This window comes from Podarcis vaucheri (genome assembly GCF_965113315.1).
Source record: "Podarcis vaucheri genome assembly, chromosome: 7".
NCBI lineage: Eukaryota > Metazoa > Chordata > Lepidosauria > Squamata > Lacertidae > Podarcis > Podarcis vaucheri.
The window spans coordinates 16,055,342-16,077,044 of record NC_138765.1 but is presented as its reverse complement, the minus strand read 5'-3'; the positions used below and the strand labels follow the sequence as shown (position 1 = coordinate 16,077,044).

The window sequence follows — 21,703 nt, the reverse complement described above, 5'->3', positions numbered from 1 at the left end:
GACAACAGTGAGCCTAAGTTCCTGTGAAGCAGAACTCAATGCTCTATCATTTTCACTCATGGATTGTGAATGGTTGATGCAACTGTTTAAGGACATCAGAGTGTCTGTGAAATGTCCTGTACAAGTGTATCAAGAAAATAGATTGTGTTTGGCTTTGCTCAGAGAGTTGCAAGCAAAGGACCAAGTACTTGCAGATTAAGCTACATCGTGCAAGAGAGTGTATTCAGAAAGGATTCATTCAGGTGTCCTACATGGCAGGAAATGAAATTCCTGCTGATCTGTTGTCTAAGGTTGTTAATAGAGAAGAACTTAAGGTCTACATACAAAGGTTGCAATTGCGTTGAACCACAGGTACTACAGGTTACACGTAAAGGGGGAGGATGTTAGGATATTTCCGTTCCACCTTGTAAATAATGCTCTCCTGAGTGCAACTTCTGCTGCCAATTATCTGCTGATAAGAGTTGCATGAGCTCTGGAATGTAGCCAGATATTTTCTAGAAACTCATGCCGCTAATCGCTGATACTGCGTGCCTACGGGAGATCGATGGATCGTCCGGCACACGGCTTGGAGCAATGATGGACTTTGTCTCCCTGGCAGTATCCCAACAAAACTGATATTTTTCCAGCTTGACCCACAACTGGTGCTTCTGCAGTCTCTTTAGCACTTCCCTGACATCTCTGACATGTTGCTTCTCATTGTCCGAAGAGATTAAAACGTCATCCAAGAAGACTACGCAGTTCTTGTACAGCAGGGACCCCAACACGTGGTGCATGAAAGCTTGAAAACAGGCGGAGCCTGACTGTAATCCAAATGGCATAACTGTTAGGATATTTCCGTTCCACCTTAAAAGGGAGCAGGCTTTGTGAGTCACAGAGTCTGTGCATGCCCTGTTCACAGGATGTTTATGTTTGCTATTCCTTTCGATTTTGCAGTCGGTCGAAGACACTGACTCTGAACGGTCATGTTTTCCTTTGTTCTGTTCAACGCTAAATAAAGTCTGTAGATATGCTCTTCTGCGGTGCAGCTTTCTGCCTGTGTTTCTGCTGATAAACAGTGTGCACAAGCCTGGAATGTGGCAATCTATTTCTGAGGCTTCGTGTCGCTAACTGCTGGATCTGCCTGTCTATGGGAGATCGATGGACGTCCGGCAGCCGGCTTGGGGCCATGATGGACTATATCTCCCTGGCAGTATTCCCAACAACAAGGTTTTGGGCCCAGATTCACAGCACCTACAGGAGAGTAAAAGCTGCAACAGACTGCGTTTGAGAGGTATGTGGGAAAAGCTGGGAAAAGCGAAAGAAAGGGAGGCTTTTCTGTTTACCTCGGAAGGAGCCTTTGAACTCCGGCAGATTAATGGCTCTGGGAGCTGCGCCAGAGAGCCTTCGTGATTAATGGCTGCCAAGATAAGGAGTCTCTGAAGTTAATAAGACTCCCGGCTCAAAGGAAAAGCTGAAATGGAGTTTTTCCAAGCTTCTGAGGCAAATGAGTGTCCTAAGTTACATGGGCAGTATTATGAAACCTGGGCAAAATGGTGTGAAAGTTTGCTGCGTCAGTTTGTGGTGTGGCATACCGTATCTGAGGCCCCCCCGGTTCCTCTGACAGAGAGATGGAAAGCCGATGATTCGAAGGCGATAGACGTAATAGTCTTATCCGAATCTCTTGAGGAAATTAAGACGCTTGGTGGCAACACCACTGCACGTGAGATGTGGAATGCTTTGAAAACTGCTCATCTGCCAGTAATCCCAGCCCAGAGTTTGACTGCATCGGAGGTCCTGGCTGTTTCCCAGAATGCGAGTGAATGCAGGGATGCTGAGGGCACCGGTTGCAGGCTGCAGGGGGAGCTGACCGTCACGTCATCCCAGGCAGCATTCCAGCCTCCAGGGGGAGCCGAGGAGTCGGCAGCTGAGAGCTCTGTTTCTCGTGGGAACCAAGGTCATCGCCTTTGCAGAGGCTGGAAAGGCAAAGGTAAACAGAGGCAGGCGTCTGCAGATGGCCAGAAGCAGAGGGAGGGTGAAGAGCCCGCACCAGGGAAAAACAAGGCTATGTTTGCTGGCACAGCTTCACCAAAGGCTAAAGGCAAGTCTGCTGGCCAGGAGCAGGGGGGCAAGCTGCAAAAGCCCACACTGGTGGAAAACAAGGGTTTGCTTGCTGAAAAGACTGCTCCAACAGCCAAAGGCAGATTTATTGTTGATTCAGGTGCGAGCCGCCAAGTCACGAAGGATCGCCACCTGTTTATCTCCTTCACACCTCAAGAAGGTGAGATCCACCTGGCTGATGGAAGGACGTTGCAAATTGCAGGAGAAGGGACTGTGAAACTTGCAAGTCTGCACACTACCATCAGTAATGTACTTTTTGTTCCAGGAGCTGCAAGCAACTTGCTCAGTGTCCCACAGCTTACTGGTCGTGGTTTTCAGATTTCCTTCAAGAGGAGCGTCTGTGTCATCAGTAAAGGCAAAGAGGACTATTTGCATGCAAAGTTTATGGATGGTTTGTTCCATATAACTTATGACGACACTAGTGCTGTTGTATCAAATGCTGATTCTTGTTGTGTTGCACAAACTAAAAAAGTTCTTCATGCAGGTTGCATTCACGATGCACATCAAAGGTTTTGTCACCTCTCTTGGAAGGCACTGGCCAAGATGCCAGAGGTGGTTGAGGGTTTGAACATCAAACCTTGTAAATTTCACATGAAATGTGTATCTTGTGCAGAGAACAAGGTGAAGGTTGCTCCAAAAGGCAAGGAGTCTAGTAGGCAGGCTTCCAAACCCTACCAGCTAGTGCATGCGGACCTGGTTGGTCCACTTGCGCCCTCTTTAGGGGGAGCAAGGTACTTCATGGTTCTAATTGATTCTTTTTCCAGGTACACTCATGTGTTTTTGCTCGAACAGAAATCGCAAGCATTTCCGAAGTTTAAGACATTCTGTGTTTGGTTGGAGAATGTTCACGGTAAACGTATTGGCTCTCTGTTTACCGATCGGGGCGGGGAGTTCACTTCTCAGCAGTTTGAAGCTTTCCTGACTGAGAAGGGAATCCAGCATGACATGTCAACACCCAGATCACCATGGATGAATGGGCTTGCGGAGCGAGCAAATCAGACATTGCTGCAAGGAATGAAAACCTTGTTGCATGATGCCAATCTCCCTGATAAGTTTTGGGGGGGAAGCTCTGGGGAATTTTGTTTACACTTTTAATTGCAGATTGTCATCACCCATTGGTTGTACCCCCTATGAGAAAATGTTTGGCAAGAAACCCAACATCAAACACATGAAAATCTTTGGTTCTGACATGTGGGTACACTCCCCACAAACCAACAAGCTTGGGAAGCGTGGGGCACATGGTTTGTTCATGGGGTACGAAAAAGGTGCTTACAGGGTATGGATGACTAACTCTAAGTCCATTAAGTTCACAAGGAGTGTTGAGTACAATCCTAAGTGGGGGGGAAATGTGGGAATTTTCCAGAGTTACCCAGAGGAGGATGAAGGTGATGTCAAGCAAGCAGCTAAAGATGAGAAAGCTGCTGCTGCTGCTGCTGAGGATGAGGATGAGGATGATGATGATGATGATGATGATGATGATGATGATCAGAGTTTGGATTCCAGTTCAGTGGGCGGCGCTGCTGCTGGTGTCAGTGACAGTGATGGCACAGCAGAATACAAGAGCGCAAAGGCCTCAGTCAGACCATCTGATGCGTCTGACAATGAACTGGAAGAACCACTGTTCACCATTGGTCATTTTTCTCCTAAGAAAGAGGAGATGAGTCAAGAAGACTTGCGTCTAGTACGCAGATCTGAGAGAGCCACGAAGGGCAGACCTCCAAAGAGGTATGCTGATGAGTTTGCTAAGACAGCAACTGCTGTTCTTAGTAGCTCAGAGAAGGTGTGGGAACCTTCAAGCTTCAAAGAGGTTCAGGAGTTAACCTCTAAAGATGCTGAGCCTTGGCTAAATGCCATGAAGGCTGAAGTTGATTCCTTGAACAGGAACCAAACTTGGGAACTGGTACCGGTAGTCCCAGGAATGAGACTGATTGGCAGCAAATGGGTCTTCAAGGCCAAGACAGACCAGAATGGCAAGGTAGTCAGACACAAAGCCAGATTGGTTGCCAGAGGTTTTTCACAGGTACCAGGACAGGATTACCACGAGACCTACTCTCCCACAGTCAAATATGAGAGTATTTGGCTGATGCTCAAGATTGCTGCGGAGGAGAAACTGCATGTTTCCCATCATGACATTAATACAGCTTTTTTGTACGGGATTTTGAACGAGGAGTTGTTCATGCTTCCACCTGATGGGATGGAGATACAGAAGGGAATGGTCTGTAAACTGCAGAAATCCTTATATGGTCTGAAGCAGAGTGCCAGGTGTTGGAACACAAAGCTCACTGAGACATTGCTTTCTCTAGGTTTTCACCAGGGCAAAGCTGATCCATGTGTGTTTGTCAAGGAGGAGGGGCAAAACAAACTGTATTGTTTATGTTTTGTTGATGATCTTCTGATGTTTTGGAAGAATCAGGCTTTTTACCAAAGCACCCTAGCTCAGCTGAAGGAGCACTTTGACATGAAGGATCTTGGTGAGGTATCCAACTATCTTTCTCTGCAGGTGGAGAGGGACCAAGCAGGTAATTTTCTGGTACACCAAACACAGAAAATTGCTGATGTGTTAACCAGGTTGAATTTGGTTGATGCAAACCCAGCAGACACACCGATGGTGACAGGTTACCAGGTAGACAGTACTGCTGAAGCGTTTTCTGACACAACACTATACAGATGCATTCTAGGCAAGTTGAATTTCATTGCTAGATGCTCAAGACCTGACATAGCTGTAAGCTGTAATCTGCTTAGCAGACATGCCAACAATCCTACGGTTCCGGATTGGAAAGCTCTGAAGTGCATAGCCCGCTATTTGAAAGGGACTATGCACTACAGGCTGAGGTTCACCAGTCAGAAGACTGGAGGTCTTGAAATCTTTGCAGATACAAGTTTTGGAAATGACACCACGGATGGTACAAGCATTTCTGGGGTATGCTACATGTACAACCACTGCCTGTTTGACTGGTTGTGCAAGAAGCAGACAACAGTGAGCCTAAGTTCCTGTGAAGCAGAACTCAATGCTCTGTCATTTTCACTCATGGATTGTGAATGGTTGATGCAACTGTTTAAGGACATCAGAGTGTCTGTGAAATGTCCTGTACAAGTGTATCAAGACAATAGGTCGTGTTTGGCTTTGCTGAACTCAGAGAGTTGCAAGCAAAGAACCAAGTACTTACAGATTAAGCTACATCGTGCAAGGGAGTGTATTCAGAAAGGACTTATTCAGGTGTCCTACATGGCAGGAAATGAAATTCCTGCTGATCTGTTGTCTAAGGTTGTTAACAGAGAACAACTTAAGGTTTACATACAAAGGTTGCAATTGGGTTGAACCACAGGTACTACATGTTACACGGAAAGGGGGAAGATGTTAGGATATTTCTGTTCCACCTTAAAAGGGAGCAGGCTTTGTGAGTCACAGAGTCTGCGCATGTCCTGTTCACAGGATGTTTATGTTTGCTATTCCTTTCGATTTTGCAGTCGGTCGAAGACACTGACTCTGAACGGTCATGTTTTCCTTTGTTCTGTTCAACGCTAAATAAAGTCTGTAGATATGCTCTTCTGCGGTGCAGCTTTCTGCCTGTGTTTCTGCTGATAAACAGTGTGCACAAGCCTGGAATGTGGCAATCTATTTCTGAGGCTTCGTGTCGCTAACTGCTGGATCTGCCTGTCTATGGGAGATCGATGGACGTCCGGCAGCCGGCTTGGGGCCATGATGGACTATATCTCGCTGGCAGTATTCCCAACAATAACTAAGTACTCAAAGGCCCCCAGGGGGGTGAACATTGTGGTCTTCCATTTGTCCCCCTCCCTCATCCTAATCAAATTGTAGGCTCCCCTGAGTTCCAGCTTGGTAAAAATCTTTCCCTGCCTCACCCGTGTTAAAATGTCGTCAATGCTGGGCATTGGGAAGGTCACGGGTTCTGATACCAAATTTAACGCCCTAAAATCTATGACCAATCTGGGCTGGTTAGTCCTTTTTTTGTCCACGAAGAACACCGGACTGCCCCCCACCGCCTTTGATTCCATTATGAACCCCCTCTTCAGGTTCTTGTCAATAAACTCCCGCAACTCCTTCACCTCCCTGTCCGACATGGCATACAGTTTACCCACCGGTAGCTGCGCCCCAGGGAGCAAGTTGATTTGGCAACCAAAGGGCCTATGTGGGGGTAGTCTATCTGCCTCCTTCTTGCTGAAGACCTCCTGCAGGTCAGCATATTGTGGTGGCACTTCCCCTTTCGGCTCCACAGCTATCCCAGCCACCCTGGCCACGGTCATTCTTGGGGTTTCTCCCCCTAGACAGTGTTCCAAGCAGTAAGTGAACCCAAAGGTGACCGTTCTCTGATGCCATGCCACCACTGGATCATGTTGTGCTAGCCAGATCATCCCTAATATTATTGGGGGCCCTGCCAGTGAGGCTACATGAAAGGCGATGGTCTCCGTGTGCCTGGAAACCCTCATTCTCATTGGTGGGGTCTGGTGCTTCACTTCCCCTCCCAGAAGCTCCCTGCCATCAATGGTGGTTACTTGCAAGGGGAAATCCAGGGGCAGCAGGTGGAGCTGGTGCTCTAGTGCAAAGTCCTTGCTGAAGAAATTGCAGGAACTGCCTGAATCCAACAACCCTTTCACCTTGACGGGGTGCCCATTTGGGAGTTCTAGCACCACTTCTATGGCTATAGCCGCCCTGGGGGAGTCTGGTCGGGGCACTTCTATTGGTTGCTGGCCTGGCTGCTGTGCCCGCTGAGTGGCAGCCAAGCTTTGGCATTTCCCTGCTCCTTTACCATCTCCTCCTCACCCCCTGCAGCTCCCACCATCCCTTGCCAGGCCTTTCTTTGCGGGCAGACCCTGGCGAAATGTCCTGGCCGCTGGCAGAGAAAACACTTCTTGGTGGTTTCCCCATCCTTTCCCTCCCTCTTGCGACCTTCACTGGAGTTTGAAATTGCCCCCCGCGTGCCCCATCTATTTCCATTGGCTCCGCCGGCGGGGAAGGCTGCCTTGGTATTTCAGGAATGCGGTAGTCATGGTAACGTTGCTCTCTCCCTTCCCGCTTCTCCTGAGCCCGCGCTTCCTGCCTTACACCAATCGCAAACACAGCCTTGGTCAGCTGATCCATCGACTGCAGGCGGGGTGCGCGGGAAAGCTCGTCCTTCACCGTTGGGGACAACCCCTCCTCGAACAGCATTTGAATGGGTTCAGAGTCCAAATCCCACCCGAGCCAGTGGACTAACATGGCAAAGCATGACCAGTAGTCTTTAACTGACTGGTTCCCCTGTTTGCAGCCCATCAGTTCCCGCCGAGTCACACTTTGCTGTACATCACTGGAATACATCACATCCATCACCAGGAAGAATTTCCTCAGGTCTTTCAAGGCGTTGCCATTAGTGGCCTGATCCATTCTCTGGCCCCATCCTGCAGATGTCCGACAATATAGGCAACCCTCTCCCCATCATCTGCAAAATCATTCTGTTGCAGTTCCAAAGCGTACTCTATTTCCGTTCGGAACGCACTGTAGTCCTGGGGTTTCCCTCCAAACTTGTGTACCAGTCCCGGTACCTTCCTTGCTATGGGGGTGGGTCTGCCCTGAGCATCCTGAGACCGCCTTTCGTCCAGCCGCGCCGTCAGCAGAGCCACATGCTGTTCCAAATCTCGGTTCCTTTCCACCAGATTTTGCACTCCAGCTACTCCCTCCATGGCGCCAGCTTCTCAGGTTTTGCTCATGATGCTGCTTGCCTGTCGATGTGCACGAGCGACGTCAGGGACTGACAGATTTCTGTAATAAGTATGGGTTGCTCATGCGTAAGTTGCCGCCTCTCCTGGCTTTGTTGCCTTGTTTAACCTTTCAGTCTGGGCAGCCCTTCACTTCGTGACTGCCTCAGTCGCTAGCAGAATCCGTCAGTGGGCGTTTCTTAAATCTTTTCCAACATAAAAGTCTCCTCCTACTCTCTCTGCGCGGAAGTCTTCTGCGCACGGAGGGCGTGGGTAGCGGAGGACCTGTGCTCTCCCCGCTGGTGTCCGGTGAAGAGTCCGGGAGCCCTCTCACCGATTTCCCCCATCTGCCCCCCTTTATCCCTGGTTGTGCTGATTTCCTTCCCCAGCTGAGCTGCCTCTCTCCCTGCTGGGCCCTTCTCCAGCATCATTTGAGAGCCTTCCCTTCGCCTCTAGCTCCGATGTCAGTTCACTGACAGTTACCTGCTTGACTTTTGATCCCTCTGGCATTATGATGGCCTCCCTGGGGATATGCCTCTTTTCACAGTTGGTTTTGACTAGTGCCCAGGCTGAACAATACAGAGGTGTGGGAGCAGTGCAATGGTTGGGAAAGCCCCTTCTTTCTGGTATGAATAAAGCAGCAGAAGGAGGCGCTTGTGCTTCTTCTGGAAGGAGGACACTGACATTGTCCTACAGTCCAACAGTATTCTTCCCAAAGCCTGGTAAAGAGTAACTAGGCTTTAAGAAGGAGCCCTCATTCCCCAGGAGCTGCTTTCATTACCCTTCTCTGCTAGCAGGGAGAAATCAGGACAGTTCCCTGACAGTACTCTTCAACTGTAAGGTGAATATTAGAACATCAATTTACAACTCAAAATGGTCAGAGCTGGAGGCCATAGGATTGGCATAAAAGTCCATTGCCTTTTAAATATGGTTTTTTGTATGATGTATTTTTAAAAGGTTAAAAATACATCATACAAAAGGTATGGTAACTGAACATACAAAGGCCCAGTCAGTCTCTTTTACCACCTGTTCTAACTCTTTTCTCATTTCACTTAGTTGAGAGATGTGTCATCTTGTATTGGGGTTAGATGGCACAAACACACATTCAAAAACTGTCAAACCTCTGATTGCCTTTGTTTTACATTAAAAACAAAACTCTGATGCTTTATATCAGGAAATACGATACTTCCCCATTCCAAACTATTGATTTGAAAGACACACATTTTAGAATCAACTTTTAATTTAACACAATCCTTTAAATTTATCATAATAAGCATAATGACACAATATAATACAGCCCTCTTTCTCTGTGTCCTGCATCTCATTTCCTTTCATCAACAGCAAAAAAGGAAGAGTCACAGATCCTGATGCCTGACTCTCACCACTAGGCTTCCAACTCCTCAACCACCCCATTGCTGTGAATTCTTGAATTCACAAGGAGGAGGTTTATGCTGAACCATAATTACCCATCAATGTAAGGCTGGTGTGAGATATGTGAAGCATTATAATAGTTGTTTCAAATGGAAAAGATTTTGAGGCAGGGGAGATAAAGGGAAGTGTCAGATAAACCAAAACTCCAAAATATACTTTGAAGAAGTTGCAATGCAAAACTATACAGACTTATCTGGGAGTAACACCCTATGAAATCAGTGACACTTACATCAAGGAAGACAGACACAGAATTGCATTGTAATCCCTTTGAAATAAATGGTTACTACTTCCAACAACAGTGCATAAGGAGCTTGCTGAAATCCTTATGCCGCCTCCAATCCTTCCAGCCAAATATATGTATTGGTGAGGAATGGGGTGGAAACTTGAGAAGCACCTTTGGCTATCAGGGAAGGAGTTGCATTGCTCAGTAGGCCTAACATAAATAATGAAGTGAAGAGAAAGACACTCCAAGATAGACACCTTAGTGATGAATGTCCTCTGTGCCTTCTGTGCTGTGTATGGTTAAAAATTCCTTGGTTGGTGGTATAGCGGGAAATGAGGATATTGCTCTGTGTCCAAGAGCAGTGGAAAGAGAAGAAGGAAATGGGCAAAAAGCTGTCCCTCACTCTTTTAAACACAAGGTGAACTTGCTGGATCAGGACAATCACCACCATCCCAAACGATCCCTGTGGAAAGCCTACAAGCTGATAAAGACTGTGACAATATTCTGTCCTTCAGCAATTCCCAGTACCAATTATTCAGAGGGAAAAAATTTGACAGTGGAAATAGAACATAGCCATTGTGGGAAAACATGCCCTCTCTGAATTCATCTAATCTTCTTTTTAAGTCATCTGAGTTGGTGGCCATCACTGCAGCCTATTAGAGTTGCCATATCTTGAAGAGCAAAACGAGCACAGCCAGAGCTGCTCTTAGCCTGCCTGACAGCCAAAGAGGCATAAGGGCCCAGTGGGAGTGGCCTACTGCCCTCCTGTCACGATAGTCCTGTACCCATGGACATCTGAACAGCCACTCCAAGAAGGATGCTGCTGTACTTCAGGGCTCTTCTTATTGTTTGGGGTCATCACCAAACAGATCAGCTGAGTCAAAGTATCTCTGCCCGTCCCAACAATCTGGCACAAATAGAACAAGGAGGGGCAAAGTTCCATAATATGATTTAATTAGTTCTCAGTAATTCTCTTGGAGTCATTCAGTGCATAGCAGTGTGTCCCTGCCACTTTTCAACAGTCCTAAGCTATGCCAGCTAAGAGTCACCTGAGCTGTACCTTGAGGCTTTTATTGCACTTTGATCAGTATTTTGCTTCTTCCAACTCAGTAAGACTCCCACATCAAGTAAGAGCAGAGACCGAGGAACAGGCTCAGAATATACTTTTATTCATCAAGGACCCAGCAACTTCTCATAGACCTTGGATGTGATAGTATTAGCAGTTTGTGCACATGGCTGTAGCAAATGAGGGCTACAATCAGGCACTGAAGAATATGGTTGGCGGTCACAGCCATTGTGGGAAGATATTTAAAAATATTTTCACAAGCACTTAATGTTTACAGCAGAACAACCAAAGAAACAAATTACAGTATTTGTTCTGCTTTAATGATGGACATAGTTATATGGCCTCAATGGACTTTTCAGCCTCCTTACAACACGTTGCTCGCTTGGAGCTGTCCATTGTCCTGCAGTATCCCTACCAGGGGGAATCAATACCTTCCCTGCTGCCCTGCACCAATACATATGGCAGCTGCCTCTTTTGCTAAGAGACAATGGCCTGTATTCTCACTATCCACAACCTTTTAGGATTCTTTAAGGAGTTTCTGCTTTAAAATTGCTATATAGATGCAGGTTTATAAAACTGAGTGGCATGCTGTTAAAATAATAATAATTTTAGAATCCAGATTACTAAAAATAAAAAAAATGAAGAGCTGTAGTTGCCTGACTGCATAAAACAACAATGTCTCAGAGGAGCAGATTGTAGGACAGAGAAATAATTGTGTATGGTACAAATGGGTTTTACAGAGTCCAGAGGTGGATGTACTTCTACACCCATTGCGTTAGGTGACGGGGCATCAAGAGAGGAGACAAAAACATACTGTATCGGATGAAAAACTCTGAACCACACAGGTAGGAAAGACCACATGTGCACAGTATGCAAATCATCTGTTAGGCTCCAATGCTTTTTGAGAAGCCTGCCCTGCAAGGAGGACAGATAAGTTAATCTTCTGGAGGAACTGCAAACCAAATTTGGACAAATTCAGGAAATGTGGGCAGGTGAGGATTTTGTCTAACTCTTGTATGGAAGCAGCCTCCCACCCCCCAACTGCTAACCACCAAAAGTGGCTTCCTGAGAAAGGATGGGGAGAAAAGGACTCACTTCTTGTTAGTTTAGCTTTGTGTATCAGGTAAAGGTAAAGGTAAAGGACCCATAAACGGTTAAGTCTAGTTTAATTTCCTTTGGGGCGTGGCACTCATCTAACTGGGTCAGCCCAGTCACTCTTTGCCTATTTGGCTCTCAGTTGCTTTCTTGAGTGCCTTCACCATTTAAATTGTAAATGATATCAAAAAAGTAATCAGAAGCGTCTATCAGCAACTAATGAGATCATAACTAATGAGCTTTGCATTTCAGTATCTCCCACTTTATCTTTGTAGTGGGGAAAAAACCTCCCATTGTGGTTCGAGGGCCCGACCACCGTGAAGTGAAATGAAGACACAAGGACACGTGATATAAGGTTGATGGGCTAGAAAAGGCCACAACTTTATTGATTACAGCAATGAAAAGGTATTGGCTTAGGCATTGGATCGCGAAACAAGTGGGTTTATTCACCAGGGGTTCATCACCTGTTGATGCTAATCCAACTATAGGCTCACCCCAGATGTCACCGAGGGTCGTGCCATGGCCTCCCGCCAAGCAGGCATCGGATGGAATACACGACCCCCAGATTCCTTTAACGGAATACCCCTAAAATTGAAGGCATAGGCGATGGCCACACCTAGCACTTCGACACACCACAACACATTATTCCAATGCCTAACCTACCCACCAATACCACAAAAGTTGTGACGATTGCTACGAGGTAGGCGAAAAAACCAAACGGCCTAATGCCAAATGGAAAAAACTCCTACCAGGCCCCCCGGGCAACCAGGGCGACCAACCTAAGGTCCATAGCAAGGCCAATGACCTAAGCCCTAACTAAAAAGGGAGTGGAGGGTGGGTGACTCGCGATGGGGCGACGATGAGGAATGAGGCCAGGGAGAGGCTGGCGGTGCAGCAAAAGGCTGCTGAACACGCCCCCTCTGCGGCACCTGGTTGGGTGGCCACCGGGGGCGTGAGCGCCAGCCAGGTGAGCTGGAGGCAGGGGGCCACGCCCCCTGCTGGGCGGTGCTCGGGCTCCCGACCACAACCACTCCCCTCTCTTTCAGGGAGGAGAGTCTTTCCCAGACCTGCCAGAACTATTTGTTCCCAAGTGTTCCCTTTGACACGAGTCCATGGCCTTTAAATTCCTCCAAGTAAGCCTCTACCTGCATCAATTCCCTTGTTGATCCATCCCTGCTCTGAGTCTCCTAATCTTTCTAGAATGATGAAGGCACTCCTGAGCGCATGCCTCCTCTTGGCCCCACTTTCTGCAGGTAAGATGGGGAACATCTGATGATCTTTAGAGGACACTGAAGAGAACTTGCTTCTTGGGAGGAAAGGGGAATTAGGAGTGTAGATCAACACCATAAAGAGAAAGGACTGCTGGGTTACCAAGAGAACGCAGGGGAGAGTCAAGTCAAGAGATTATTTATTGTGATGTCATACAGATAAACTATGTCATGTAGCAAAATAATGAAATATCCCACTCTAACATGGAAGCTGCATTTCAGCAATACACACAAAATGTGGAGATCTCTCTCTCTCTCTCTCTCTCTCTCTCTCTCTCTCTCTCTGGATGTGGGTGTGGGTGGGTGAGGGTAGGGAAACCGAGGGGGGGGGGGAGAGATTTGCAAAGGCAAGAGATTGCCAGATGAAAATGTTGGGCATGATTTCAAAGTGCAGGGAAAGTGCTAAGAAGGTGAATAAGCTTTTTTTTAGTGGGAGAGGTGGAGAAAATATGGCTTAAAAATAGGATAGAATAATAATTCCATTGAAATGGAGAGTAAAAGTTGCTTAGGACAGGAAGGGGAAGAAAACAAAGTATGGCCATTGCAGGAAGAAATTAAATAAATTTTACAAAGAAAGACACCTTCAAGTCTACTCCTTGGAACAGAGCACATCAACCCACTGGTGAGGTTCCAGATTCACTACTACTACTCGTTGATTGTGGAAATTTGGGGAGCTGAATGTGATTTGAGTGTCAGACAAGGATGCAGGAGGCTGAATCTTCACTCAGCCACGAAGCTCAACGGGGATCCCTCAGCTTAAACTACCTCACAGGAATCTTCTGAGGATAAAATGGGGAGGAGAAAACCATGTACACTACCTTGAGCTTCTTAGAGGAAGTGGCTGCAGATAAATAAATGAATTAGAAAAATAAGAAATTGACAGCAAGTGAAATTGATAGATAGGTTCATCCCTAGTCTAGGATCCTGTCCTAACACTAGCCAACCCAGTGACTAAGGGAAGTACACAATCAGGACCATACCACAGCAACACTCTGGCTTACTGTGGGTTCCAGCAACTGTTATTTGAAATATGCTACTTTTGATATTGGAGGTAATACATAGCCGTCATGCTTAGTAGCCTTAGTAGTCTTATTCTCCATCAATTTATCTAATCCACTTCAAAAGTCATTGAAATTGGGGGCATTCAGTGCCTCTTGTAGAAAATGCTATAGTTTAATTGGGCTCAGATCTACGCTTGTGAGAAAACAGTGGGAAGAAAATGTATTGAAGTGAGAGTCTGGATGGGAGGAAAGGTTGGCTGTGAGAAAAGGAGGGTACAGTTCCCCACTTCTTGGAAATAATTAAACCAGTGTTCTGAACAATGGCTACAAGAGTTTTAATTAATGAGTGTTTTACTCATTTCATTTCATCCTCTTTGATTAAAATGCTTATTAAATTGAACACTTTTTAATTTAAAAGTTTAATTCATGAACACCTCCTCCTCTGTACCTCATTAAGCAAACAGCAAAACAAAACAATGATGATGATGATGATGATGATGATAATTCATGAATCTTTTCCTCCTGTCCTCAGCGGTACGTCTGGAGTGCAAAGATAAGTTTAACAGGACTGGAATGACATCTAAAGGCAACGCAGATAAACCTTGTAATAATAATGTTATGTATACCTGTTCTGCCAGTGTTCTGCGTACAAATATAGGTAAGATTTGCCTGTCTTTTTGTCTTTTGCTGTTGGATTTGACCCAGGTTAAGATATAGGTGAACTTTAAGGGTTCTACTAGCATATAGAAGTCTATGCTGGAACAACTCACCTATGAAAAAAGTGAGGTGAGGAAGCTGTGACACTTCAGCTGTAGATGAATTAGAACTCCCATCACTCCCATCAGCCTCAGCTAGCCTGGCCACCAGTCAGGGATGATGGGAGATGCAGTCCAACAACATCTGAAGTAAGGAATGCATGGCTTGCATATGAAAATGGGGAATCTAACATCTGATCACCTGATCACAAGCAGTGGCTGAATTTGGTGCTGATCGCCAAGCTTGGAGAACTTTATTTGCATCAACCAGAAATCCCTATTGGGCCAAACCAATGAACCCCAGTTTGGTTTTGGTTATCAAACTAGGACAAGAAGCCTGGAATATAAGCTGCATATCCCCTTTGCCGTAAATGACATTAAAATTGGCAATCCTTTCACAGATGTATAAAAACTATTCAAAAGCTGAGCAACCAGAATGGGAGATGATGGTGCTTCACACTTTTATGGCTCCTTGAGGGGGGCCTCAAGTAATTTTGAAGTAATTCTCAGTGGTGAAATGAGGCGGAAGCAACCAGCATGAAGGAAGTATTCCTGTAGTTCACCTCTTAAAAAGGGTTTCAGTTACACAGCTTGATTCAGAGTGGGTCCCTCCTGTTGGGATACTGCCAGGGAAACACAGTCCCATCATGGCACCCAAGCCGCCTCTGGACGTCCATCGATCTCCCATAGTCACACAGTATCAGCAATTAGTGACATGAGCTCCAGTTATAGCCTGCCACATTCTAGAGTTGATGCACGCTCTCTATCAGCAGATAATGCACAGCAAAAGTTGCACGCAGGAGAGTATTATTTACAAATTTTATTCAGCGTTGATCAGAACAAAGAAAAACATGACTGCCTGCTTCAGTGTCTCTGACACACAGAGAGAAACGAAAGCAATAGAAAACATAGCCTCCTGTGAACAGGAAATGCGCAGACTCACAAAGCCTGCTCCCTTTTAAGGTGGAACAGAAATATCCTAACACCTCCACCTTGATGGTTTTTGGTTCCTACTTCAACCATTGGTTAAGGTTGATTTGATCCCTTTGCTTGTTCCTGGTTAACCCACTCCTTTTACCCAGGAGGGAGTGGGTACCATTTGGCACTTCAGTGCCAAAATGCCTTGGGGTGATCCTGCGTGGGATGGTGCTTGCTTGACCATCTGTTCCAACATCACTGCTACATTCTTGGAGGGAGAGGCGTAAGGGGGTAGTAAGGTTGGTGCAATGCAAGTGTCTTGCTAAGTGTCTTGTGTTCAACAACAGGAGTTCAGGGAAGCTTGCCCTGACCCTGCAAGCTGTTAGGATCGACTAGAAGAAAGAGTGCAGTGTATGGCAGATGTATTATCAGATGTATACAAAAAGGCATGATTCTTCATGCAACAAATTTGACCTAAAATGAAGTTCTGCAGAAATTCCAAATTTAATGTATTTTGCAAATTAATTGTGAACATAAAAAGAATGTCTGGTTCTATGGATTAAGGAGGAAAGAGACGACTGCTTGTGATTGAGAGATGAACTCTTAAATGCCTGCAGAAAACCTTTCTTTTCCACCATTAAGACCATTAAGAATAAACTGGTTTATTGAAATCTATTTACTTTTAATATGGTTCTTATTGTATCTTTTATGTATTATAACTGAAAAACATTTTGATATTTCTTTCCTTTTACGATATAGCAGTGTGCACACATTTAAATAAATAAACAGCACCTCACTTTAGATTGCCAAATTGAATAATACCTTCCATATTGTATTTTTCAAAAGGTCCTGATTCGGGTGATTTGGGTAACACAGAAAATTGGAACCATTATAATGAATGTGCTTTAGTAGCAATAGACCACATTTCCACCCAGATCCTGATAGTTCTTTCAAATTCTTTTTCATAGAAAAACCGGAAGTGCAAATTGAGAATACATGTTTGCCATCCAGCTCTTGTCACTTAGGCGATTACAGCTTTACTGCAGGGGATGGTAAATTCTTTGAGATGAAGACAGAATGCTGCAACACTGACTATTGTAACAATGAAACTCTCAGCCGTAAGTTTCTGCATCATTGTGGAATCATTAACATGTTAGGGCTGTGCACTGGATTTGGCCACGGCTTGGATCCTTTGTCAATCAGCAGTACCTAGAGAATCTGTGCCTCGTTCAGATGGGGTGAGACAGCCCCAGATGGCTGTAGGTTGGGTTGAGCAGCTCAGGACTATTAGGGGCTCTCAACGGGTGGGAATTCAGATTGGACAGAAAGTCAGGCATGACGAGATACTGTGAAAAAGAGGGACCTAATAGGCAGCAGGGAGGGACCTACTAGGGATGGATTGCCTTTCCAGCCAGGCCCCACCTTCTTCCTGTCCCTTGAAGTAGCACCAAGAAGGATCAGATATACCATATTTTTCGCCCCATAGGACGCACTTTTTCCCCTCCAAAAATGAAGGGGAAATCTGTGTGCGTCCTATGGGGTGAATACAGGCTTTCGCTGAAGCTTGGAGAGCGATAGGGATGTCGGGGATGCCATCCCACTGTTCCTCGACCTGGTTTGGAGGCTGGCACTGGGGAGAAGCGTGCTTCTCCCCAGCGCCAGCCCCACAACCTCGGGGGAGAGCGGGGAGGCGGAGCACCGCCATACCGCTGTTCCCCGACCTGGTTTGGGGGGGAATAAAGGAATTCCCCCCCTTTATTCCCCCCCAAAAAACTAGGTGCGTCCTATGGGGCGGAGCGTCCTATGGGACGAAAAATACGATATAATTGGATACCTAAGCTCCTGAACTTCTCATAAATAGCTTATGGTCCCTTCAAGTTCACTTTCAATTGGATGTTTCAAATATGGACCTTACAACCCACCTATCTTATTCAAGTGTCCTCCTGAATTACCCTTAAGCTGGTTCTTCTCTGTCTTTTAATTGGCAAGCACTACCTAAGCCAGCAGTTATAATGGTGCAAATATAAGACCCTACCTAACAGCATTCTCTGAAATTTGTTTATTGAATTTATTGAATTTTTGTACCACCCTGTACCTGGGTGTCTCGGGGCGGTTCACAAAAAGTATTGGATAGCTCATTGCTGAAGAGCAGAAGAGAGACAGAATCTCTGTACAAAAATGGAGGACTAAGAAACTATATTTTCAGAGAGGCTACACCATATTTGATGGCATGAATACATTCAGAGAGATTAAAAGTTCACACTCTCCCACCCCACTTTGGGTAAAGGTCATTCATCTCAGAGACCAATGGTGACTTTGTCCCATGCTCAACCCTGAACCCAGATTGTTTCTAGATCACGTTTTCATCCAAGAACACTTGCAGCTGCCCCAGCAGAACAGTAAGTTACTAGGGTGTATTCCATTTATATAACACAGAGATACAAAAACAGACAAAGACATTAACATGCTCACTTTACATTTGATCTTGGAAGTTCCTGATCGCAACATGCTGGCTGAAAATGGTCTGCGATGCCCAGCCTGCTTCTCCAAAGGAGAAAATGAGTTCATGAGAAAGTGTAAAAGTGAGAAGACCGTCAACTGCCTTGAGAATGAGACCCAATGTGTTGATTTTAAAGGAGCTTTTGCTAGAGGTAACATTGCTATTCAGTCAGGGGGAAAGGCCTAGACATGGGCTGGGTCACGCAGACTCTGTCCTGATCTCCTTCTCTCCCTTCCTTCCTCTCTTTTTCCATTGCACATTGTTGGAAAAGTGATAGGGATCATATCTCTTACTGGCTGCTCTCTGCACTCTTCCTTGGTGTTTTGCCTGCCTGGACTTTGCCTTTTAACTTTCATAATGCACTTGCTTGTCTAGAAGCAGGATTCAGATCGGGCTGTTTATATTAAATACTCTTCTGAACCAAAGAGGAAAATGCATTCATTGCTCCACCCCAGTTGCATCTGGATCTTTCCACCACTGGGATGCAGTGCAGGACAAAATGTGTGCCTCTTTCTCAAAAAGCATATTTCTTATGTAAAAGAAATGTAATTTAATTTCCTTAAATTCTGTGACAATGAGCAGTATCTGGCTAACTCAGACCATTAGTGCAAGGATTTATAGTTGTGCAACAGAATTTCCACTCTCTTCTGCCTGTAGGTGCTCTGTATCCTCCTAAAAGCTGCTCCAAAGATTTAGCTGTCATAATTTAACTAAATTTGTAAAAAGATACAGTATTTTTCGCCCTATAGGACACACTTTTCCCCCTCCAAAAATGAAGGGGAAATGTGTGTGCATCCTATGGGGCGAATGCAGGCTTTCGCTGAAGCCTGGAGAGCGAGAGGGGTCGGTGTGCACCGCCGGGCTCCCACGGCTTGCGGAGAACTGCCTGCACCCCAAAGCCCGGGCGCGCTGAGCAGTCACGCCCGGGCTTCGGGTAGCTCTGCGCAAGCCGCGGGAGCCCTCTCACGGCTTGCGCAGAGCTGCCCCTTATTCCGAAGCCTGGACGCGCTGAGCAGTCATGCCCAGGCTTCAGGTGGCTCTGCGCAAGCCACGGGAGCCCTCTCACGGCTTGTGCAGAGCCGCCTGTACCCTGAACCCCGGGCGCGCTGAGCAGCCATGCCCGGGCTTCGGGTAGCTCTCCGCAAGCCGTGGGAGGGCTCCCACGGCTTGCGGAGAGCAGCCTGTTCTGGGGGCTGGGGTCGGGGGAAGCTCGGGCTTGCCCCGCCCCAGCCCTGTGCCTGGGGGAAAAAATAAAAATTGTTTTCTTTATGCCCCCCCCCCAAACTAGGTGCGCCCTATGGGCTGGTGTGCCCTATGGGGCGAAAAATATGGTAAATTGCTTTATATGCATTATAATACTGCGGTACCAGACGGCGATGTGGAGTCCTATCTTTCTGCATTGGGATTTCACAACACATTGAACCGAATCATTTAACTGTATCACTGTATTCATTTGCCTGGATCCAGCTTTACATGCACCCCCCACCCGTTTCAACAGCGTTTTTGAGGAATAATACTCTTTGGAGAGGGACCAATTTTACCACACCCTTTCTTCCTGAAAAAAAGAGGGGATTGGAAATGAATAGAGGAGGGGTATATGGGCTGATTTGCCCCAGGAAGGAAGAGGCAGAGTCCAGGCCATTTGAGCTGCCTCTGCCCTATATCCCCCCCCATCCTTTCGGATAGGAGTTCCTGATTGGCTTTTGGGACCCCCCTTTTCTCCCACTTCATGTTAGATGTGCTTAACATGAAAATAGATATGGCAAAATAAAAGGAGGATTGTCTGGATGGCTAGGTCACAGTTTTTGACAGTGCGGGAGCCTCAGTTGGCATCCAACTGTCCTGAGAGACAATGGAGTGCAACTCTAGCTTCTTATGCGGCTGGATCACCTTGTTGACTCATGGCAGGTTGTTTTCAAATATCTTTGTGTGGCCACAGCATGTGCCTTTTTAACAGGCCCAGGAGATACTGGGATTGAATTCCTGTCATTTTAATGCAAATCACCAGACCACAAGAATTTGATTTTGTTAACATGGTTAATTAGGGCAGTTTTCAGACCCTCTAATTTCATTATATTTTATAAATATAACCTGTTTATTAATAAACTTCATGTCTTGAGACTCCTTTGGGTGCCAGTTTTGATTATATCTGAGTATTTTTTCCCCTGAATTCCTAATGCTGAAAATTTTTTACATTCATGTTATGATGAAATTATATATTTTTTTAGATTTCTTAAATATATCCTTTTTAAAACTAACGTGTTAAAATTCTCATTCACCATGACAGGCACCATCTCCTATTCCCTGGGAAAAGGACTAAAGTCAACACTTCTTTTTGTTTTCCAGATTTTTTCTTTATCACCTTTTTCACTTTCAAAGGTTGTGCAACAACAAAATTTTGCGCCGTCCGGAAAAATGGAGAAAGAATTATTGGAGCTGGGAAATTTGTTATTTCAGTTTATGAAGAAAGCTGTTATAATGCTTCACGAATCTCACACCAGCCTGAACAGGAAGGGTAAATCGGACAGTGTAGACCTTCTCCTTGTGTATTCCAAAATCCATGGCAATGAGGGGGAATTGGAGGCCTAGTGGTGAAATCCAGGACTCGCAATCTCTGTTTTGTTCTTTCTTGCTTTTGGTGGAGGTAAAGGGAAACAAGAGAAGAGAAAAAGGGGTCAGAATGTGGGGATTGTGGATTCTAAATACAAAGAACTCTGTAGTGTATCATTAAAAAATAGTCAAGCCTTCATTATGATCATTATAATGCAAAATAAATGGCTATGGAAAATAAAATGTCAGAAGCTAGTGGTTGTTGCTCGTGAGTAACCAGGCAGGACTCCAGCCTGTCTTTTACAGGTTTTATTGTGCTAACTATTTACAGTGCAGATCTACAAAGTTCATGTCCGTCTTAGTCACTTGTACAATCTGAGAGTGGCCCCTTCTGGCTTCTCCACAAACATAAGAACTTCGGCACCCAAAGCCTCCCCCCCCCCCTGCATTTCACCCCTCTGTGCAAGTTTGGGCGATGGAAGTGGTGTTTGTCCCTCGTGACAAGCATCCTCAAGCCCTTTCCTTGCTTTGCTGGCCCCTTCCCTCTCTTCTCCACTGGAGGTGTGGCTCCCCCCCCCCCGCTGGAAGAGGAACTGCTCTTCAGAAGTTTCGGAAGCTCTCTGTATCCCAACAGCTCCCCTGCCTCCCTCCCCTGTTCCAGTAGCAGTCCCCTGACATCCACTCCCCCTCACCCCCCCCATCGGTGGGGTCCAAAGCTGCTTCTCACTCACTGGCGTTGGCAGGAGGGGGGAAACAATGAATGAATCGTCCTCCTCCTCTGTGAAATAAAAAAATGCTGCCCCCCGACAATCCTTGCCCTGGTGGGAGGTCCCAGGAAATTTCCTCCTCATCAGAGACCTTGGCAACTTCGTCCCCTATTCCCCCCCTCCCCTGAGGGTGGGAATCCCTCAAAGTCACCCTCGTCCACTGTGGGTCCAAACACTTCCCCAAAAAACAACTTCAGGGGTTTGGGCTTGTGCCAGAAGAGAGAGAGTGGAACTCCTCTATGAGATACTCCTCAGTCACGCACCCCATCAGAATCCATGCGTTTTCCGAACTACTAACCCCCTCCCAGGCAAATAGGTACTCTAGTTGATGTCCGTTC

General features: G+C 46.1%; 1 protein-coding gene across 2 annotated transcripts; it reads left to right on the top strand.

Moving 5' to 3' along the window:
* The first annotated feature begins 12,670 nt into the window (after positions 1 to 12,670).
* LOC309537961 (phospholipase A2 inhibitor and Ly6/PLAUR domain-containing protein-like) lies at positions 12,671 to 20,823 on the top strand. 2 transcript variants are annotated; one of them, XM_082233123.1, is made up of 5 exons: positions 12,671 to 12,859; positions 14,408 to 14,533; positions 16,517 to 16,666; positions 18,041 to 18,199; positions 20,395 to 20,823. In XM_082233123.1, the coding sequence occupies exons 1-5, from the start codon at positions 12,808 to 12,810 to the stop codon at positions 20,565 to 20,567; spliced, it is 660 nt and encodes a 219-aa protein (XP_082089249.1). In that variant the 5' UTR covers positions 12,671 to 12,807; the 3' UTR covers positions 20,568 to 20,823. The 2 variants fall into 2 exon arrangements, with proteins under 2 accessions (XP_082089249.1, XP_082089250.1); XM_082233124.1 differs by lacking the exon at positions 18,041 to 18,199 and having other exon boundaries at positions 20,336 to 20,823.
* Positions 20,824 to 21,703: the final 880 nt, after the last annotated feature.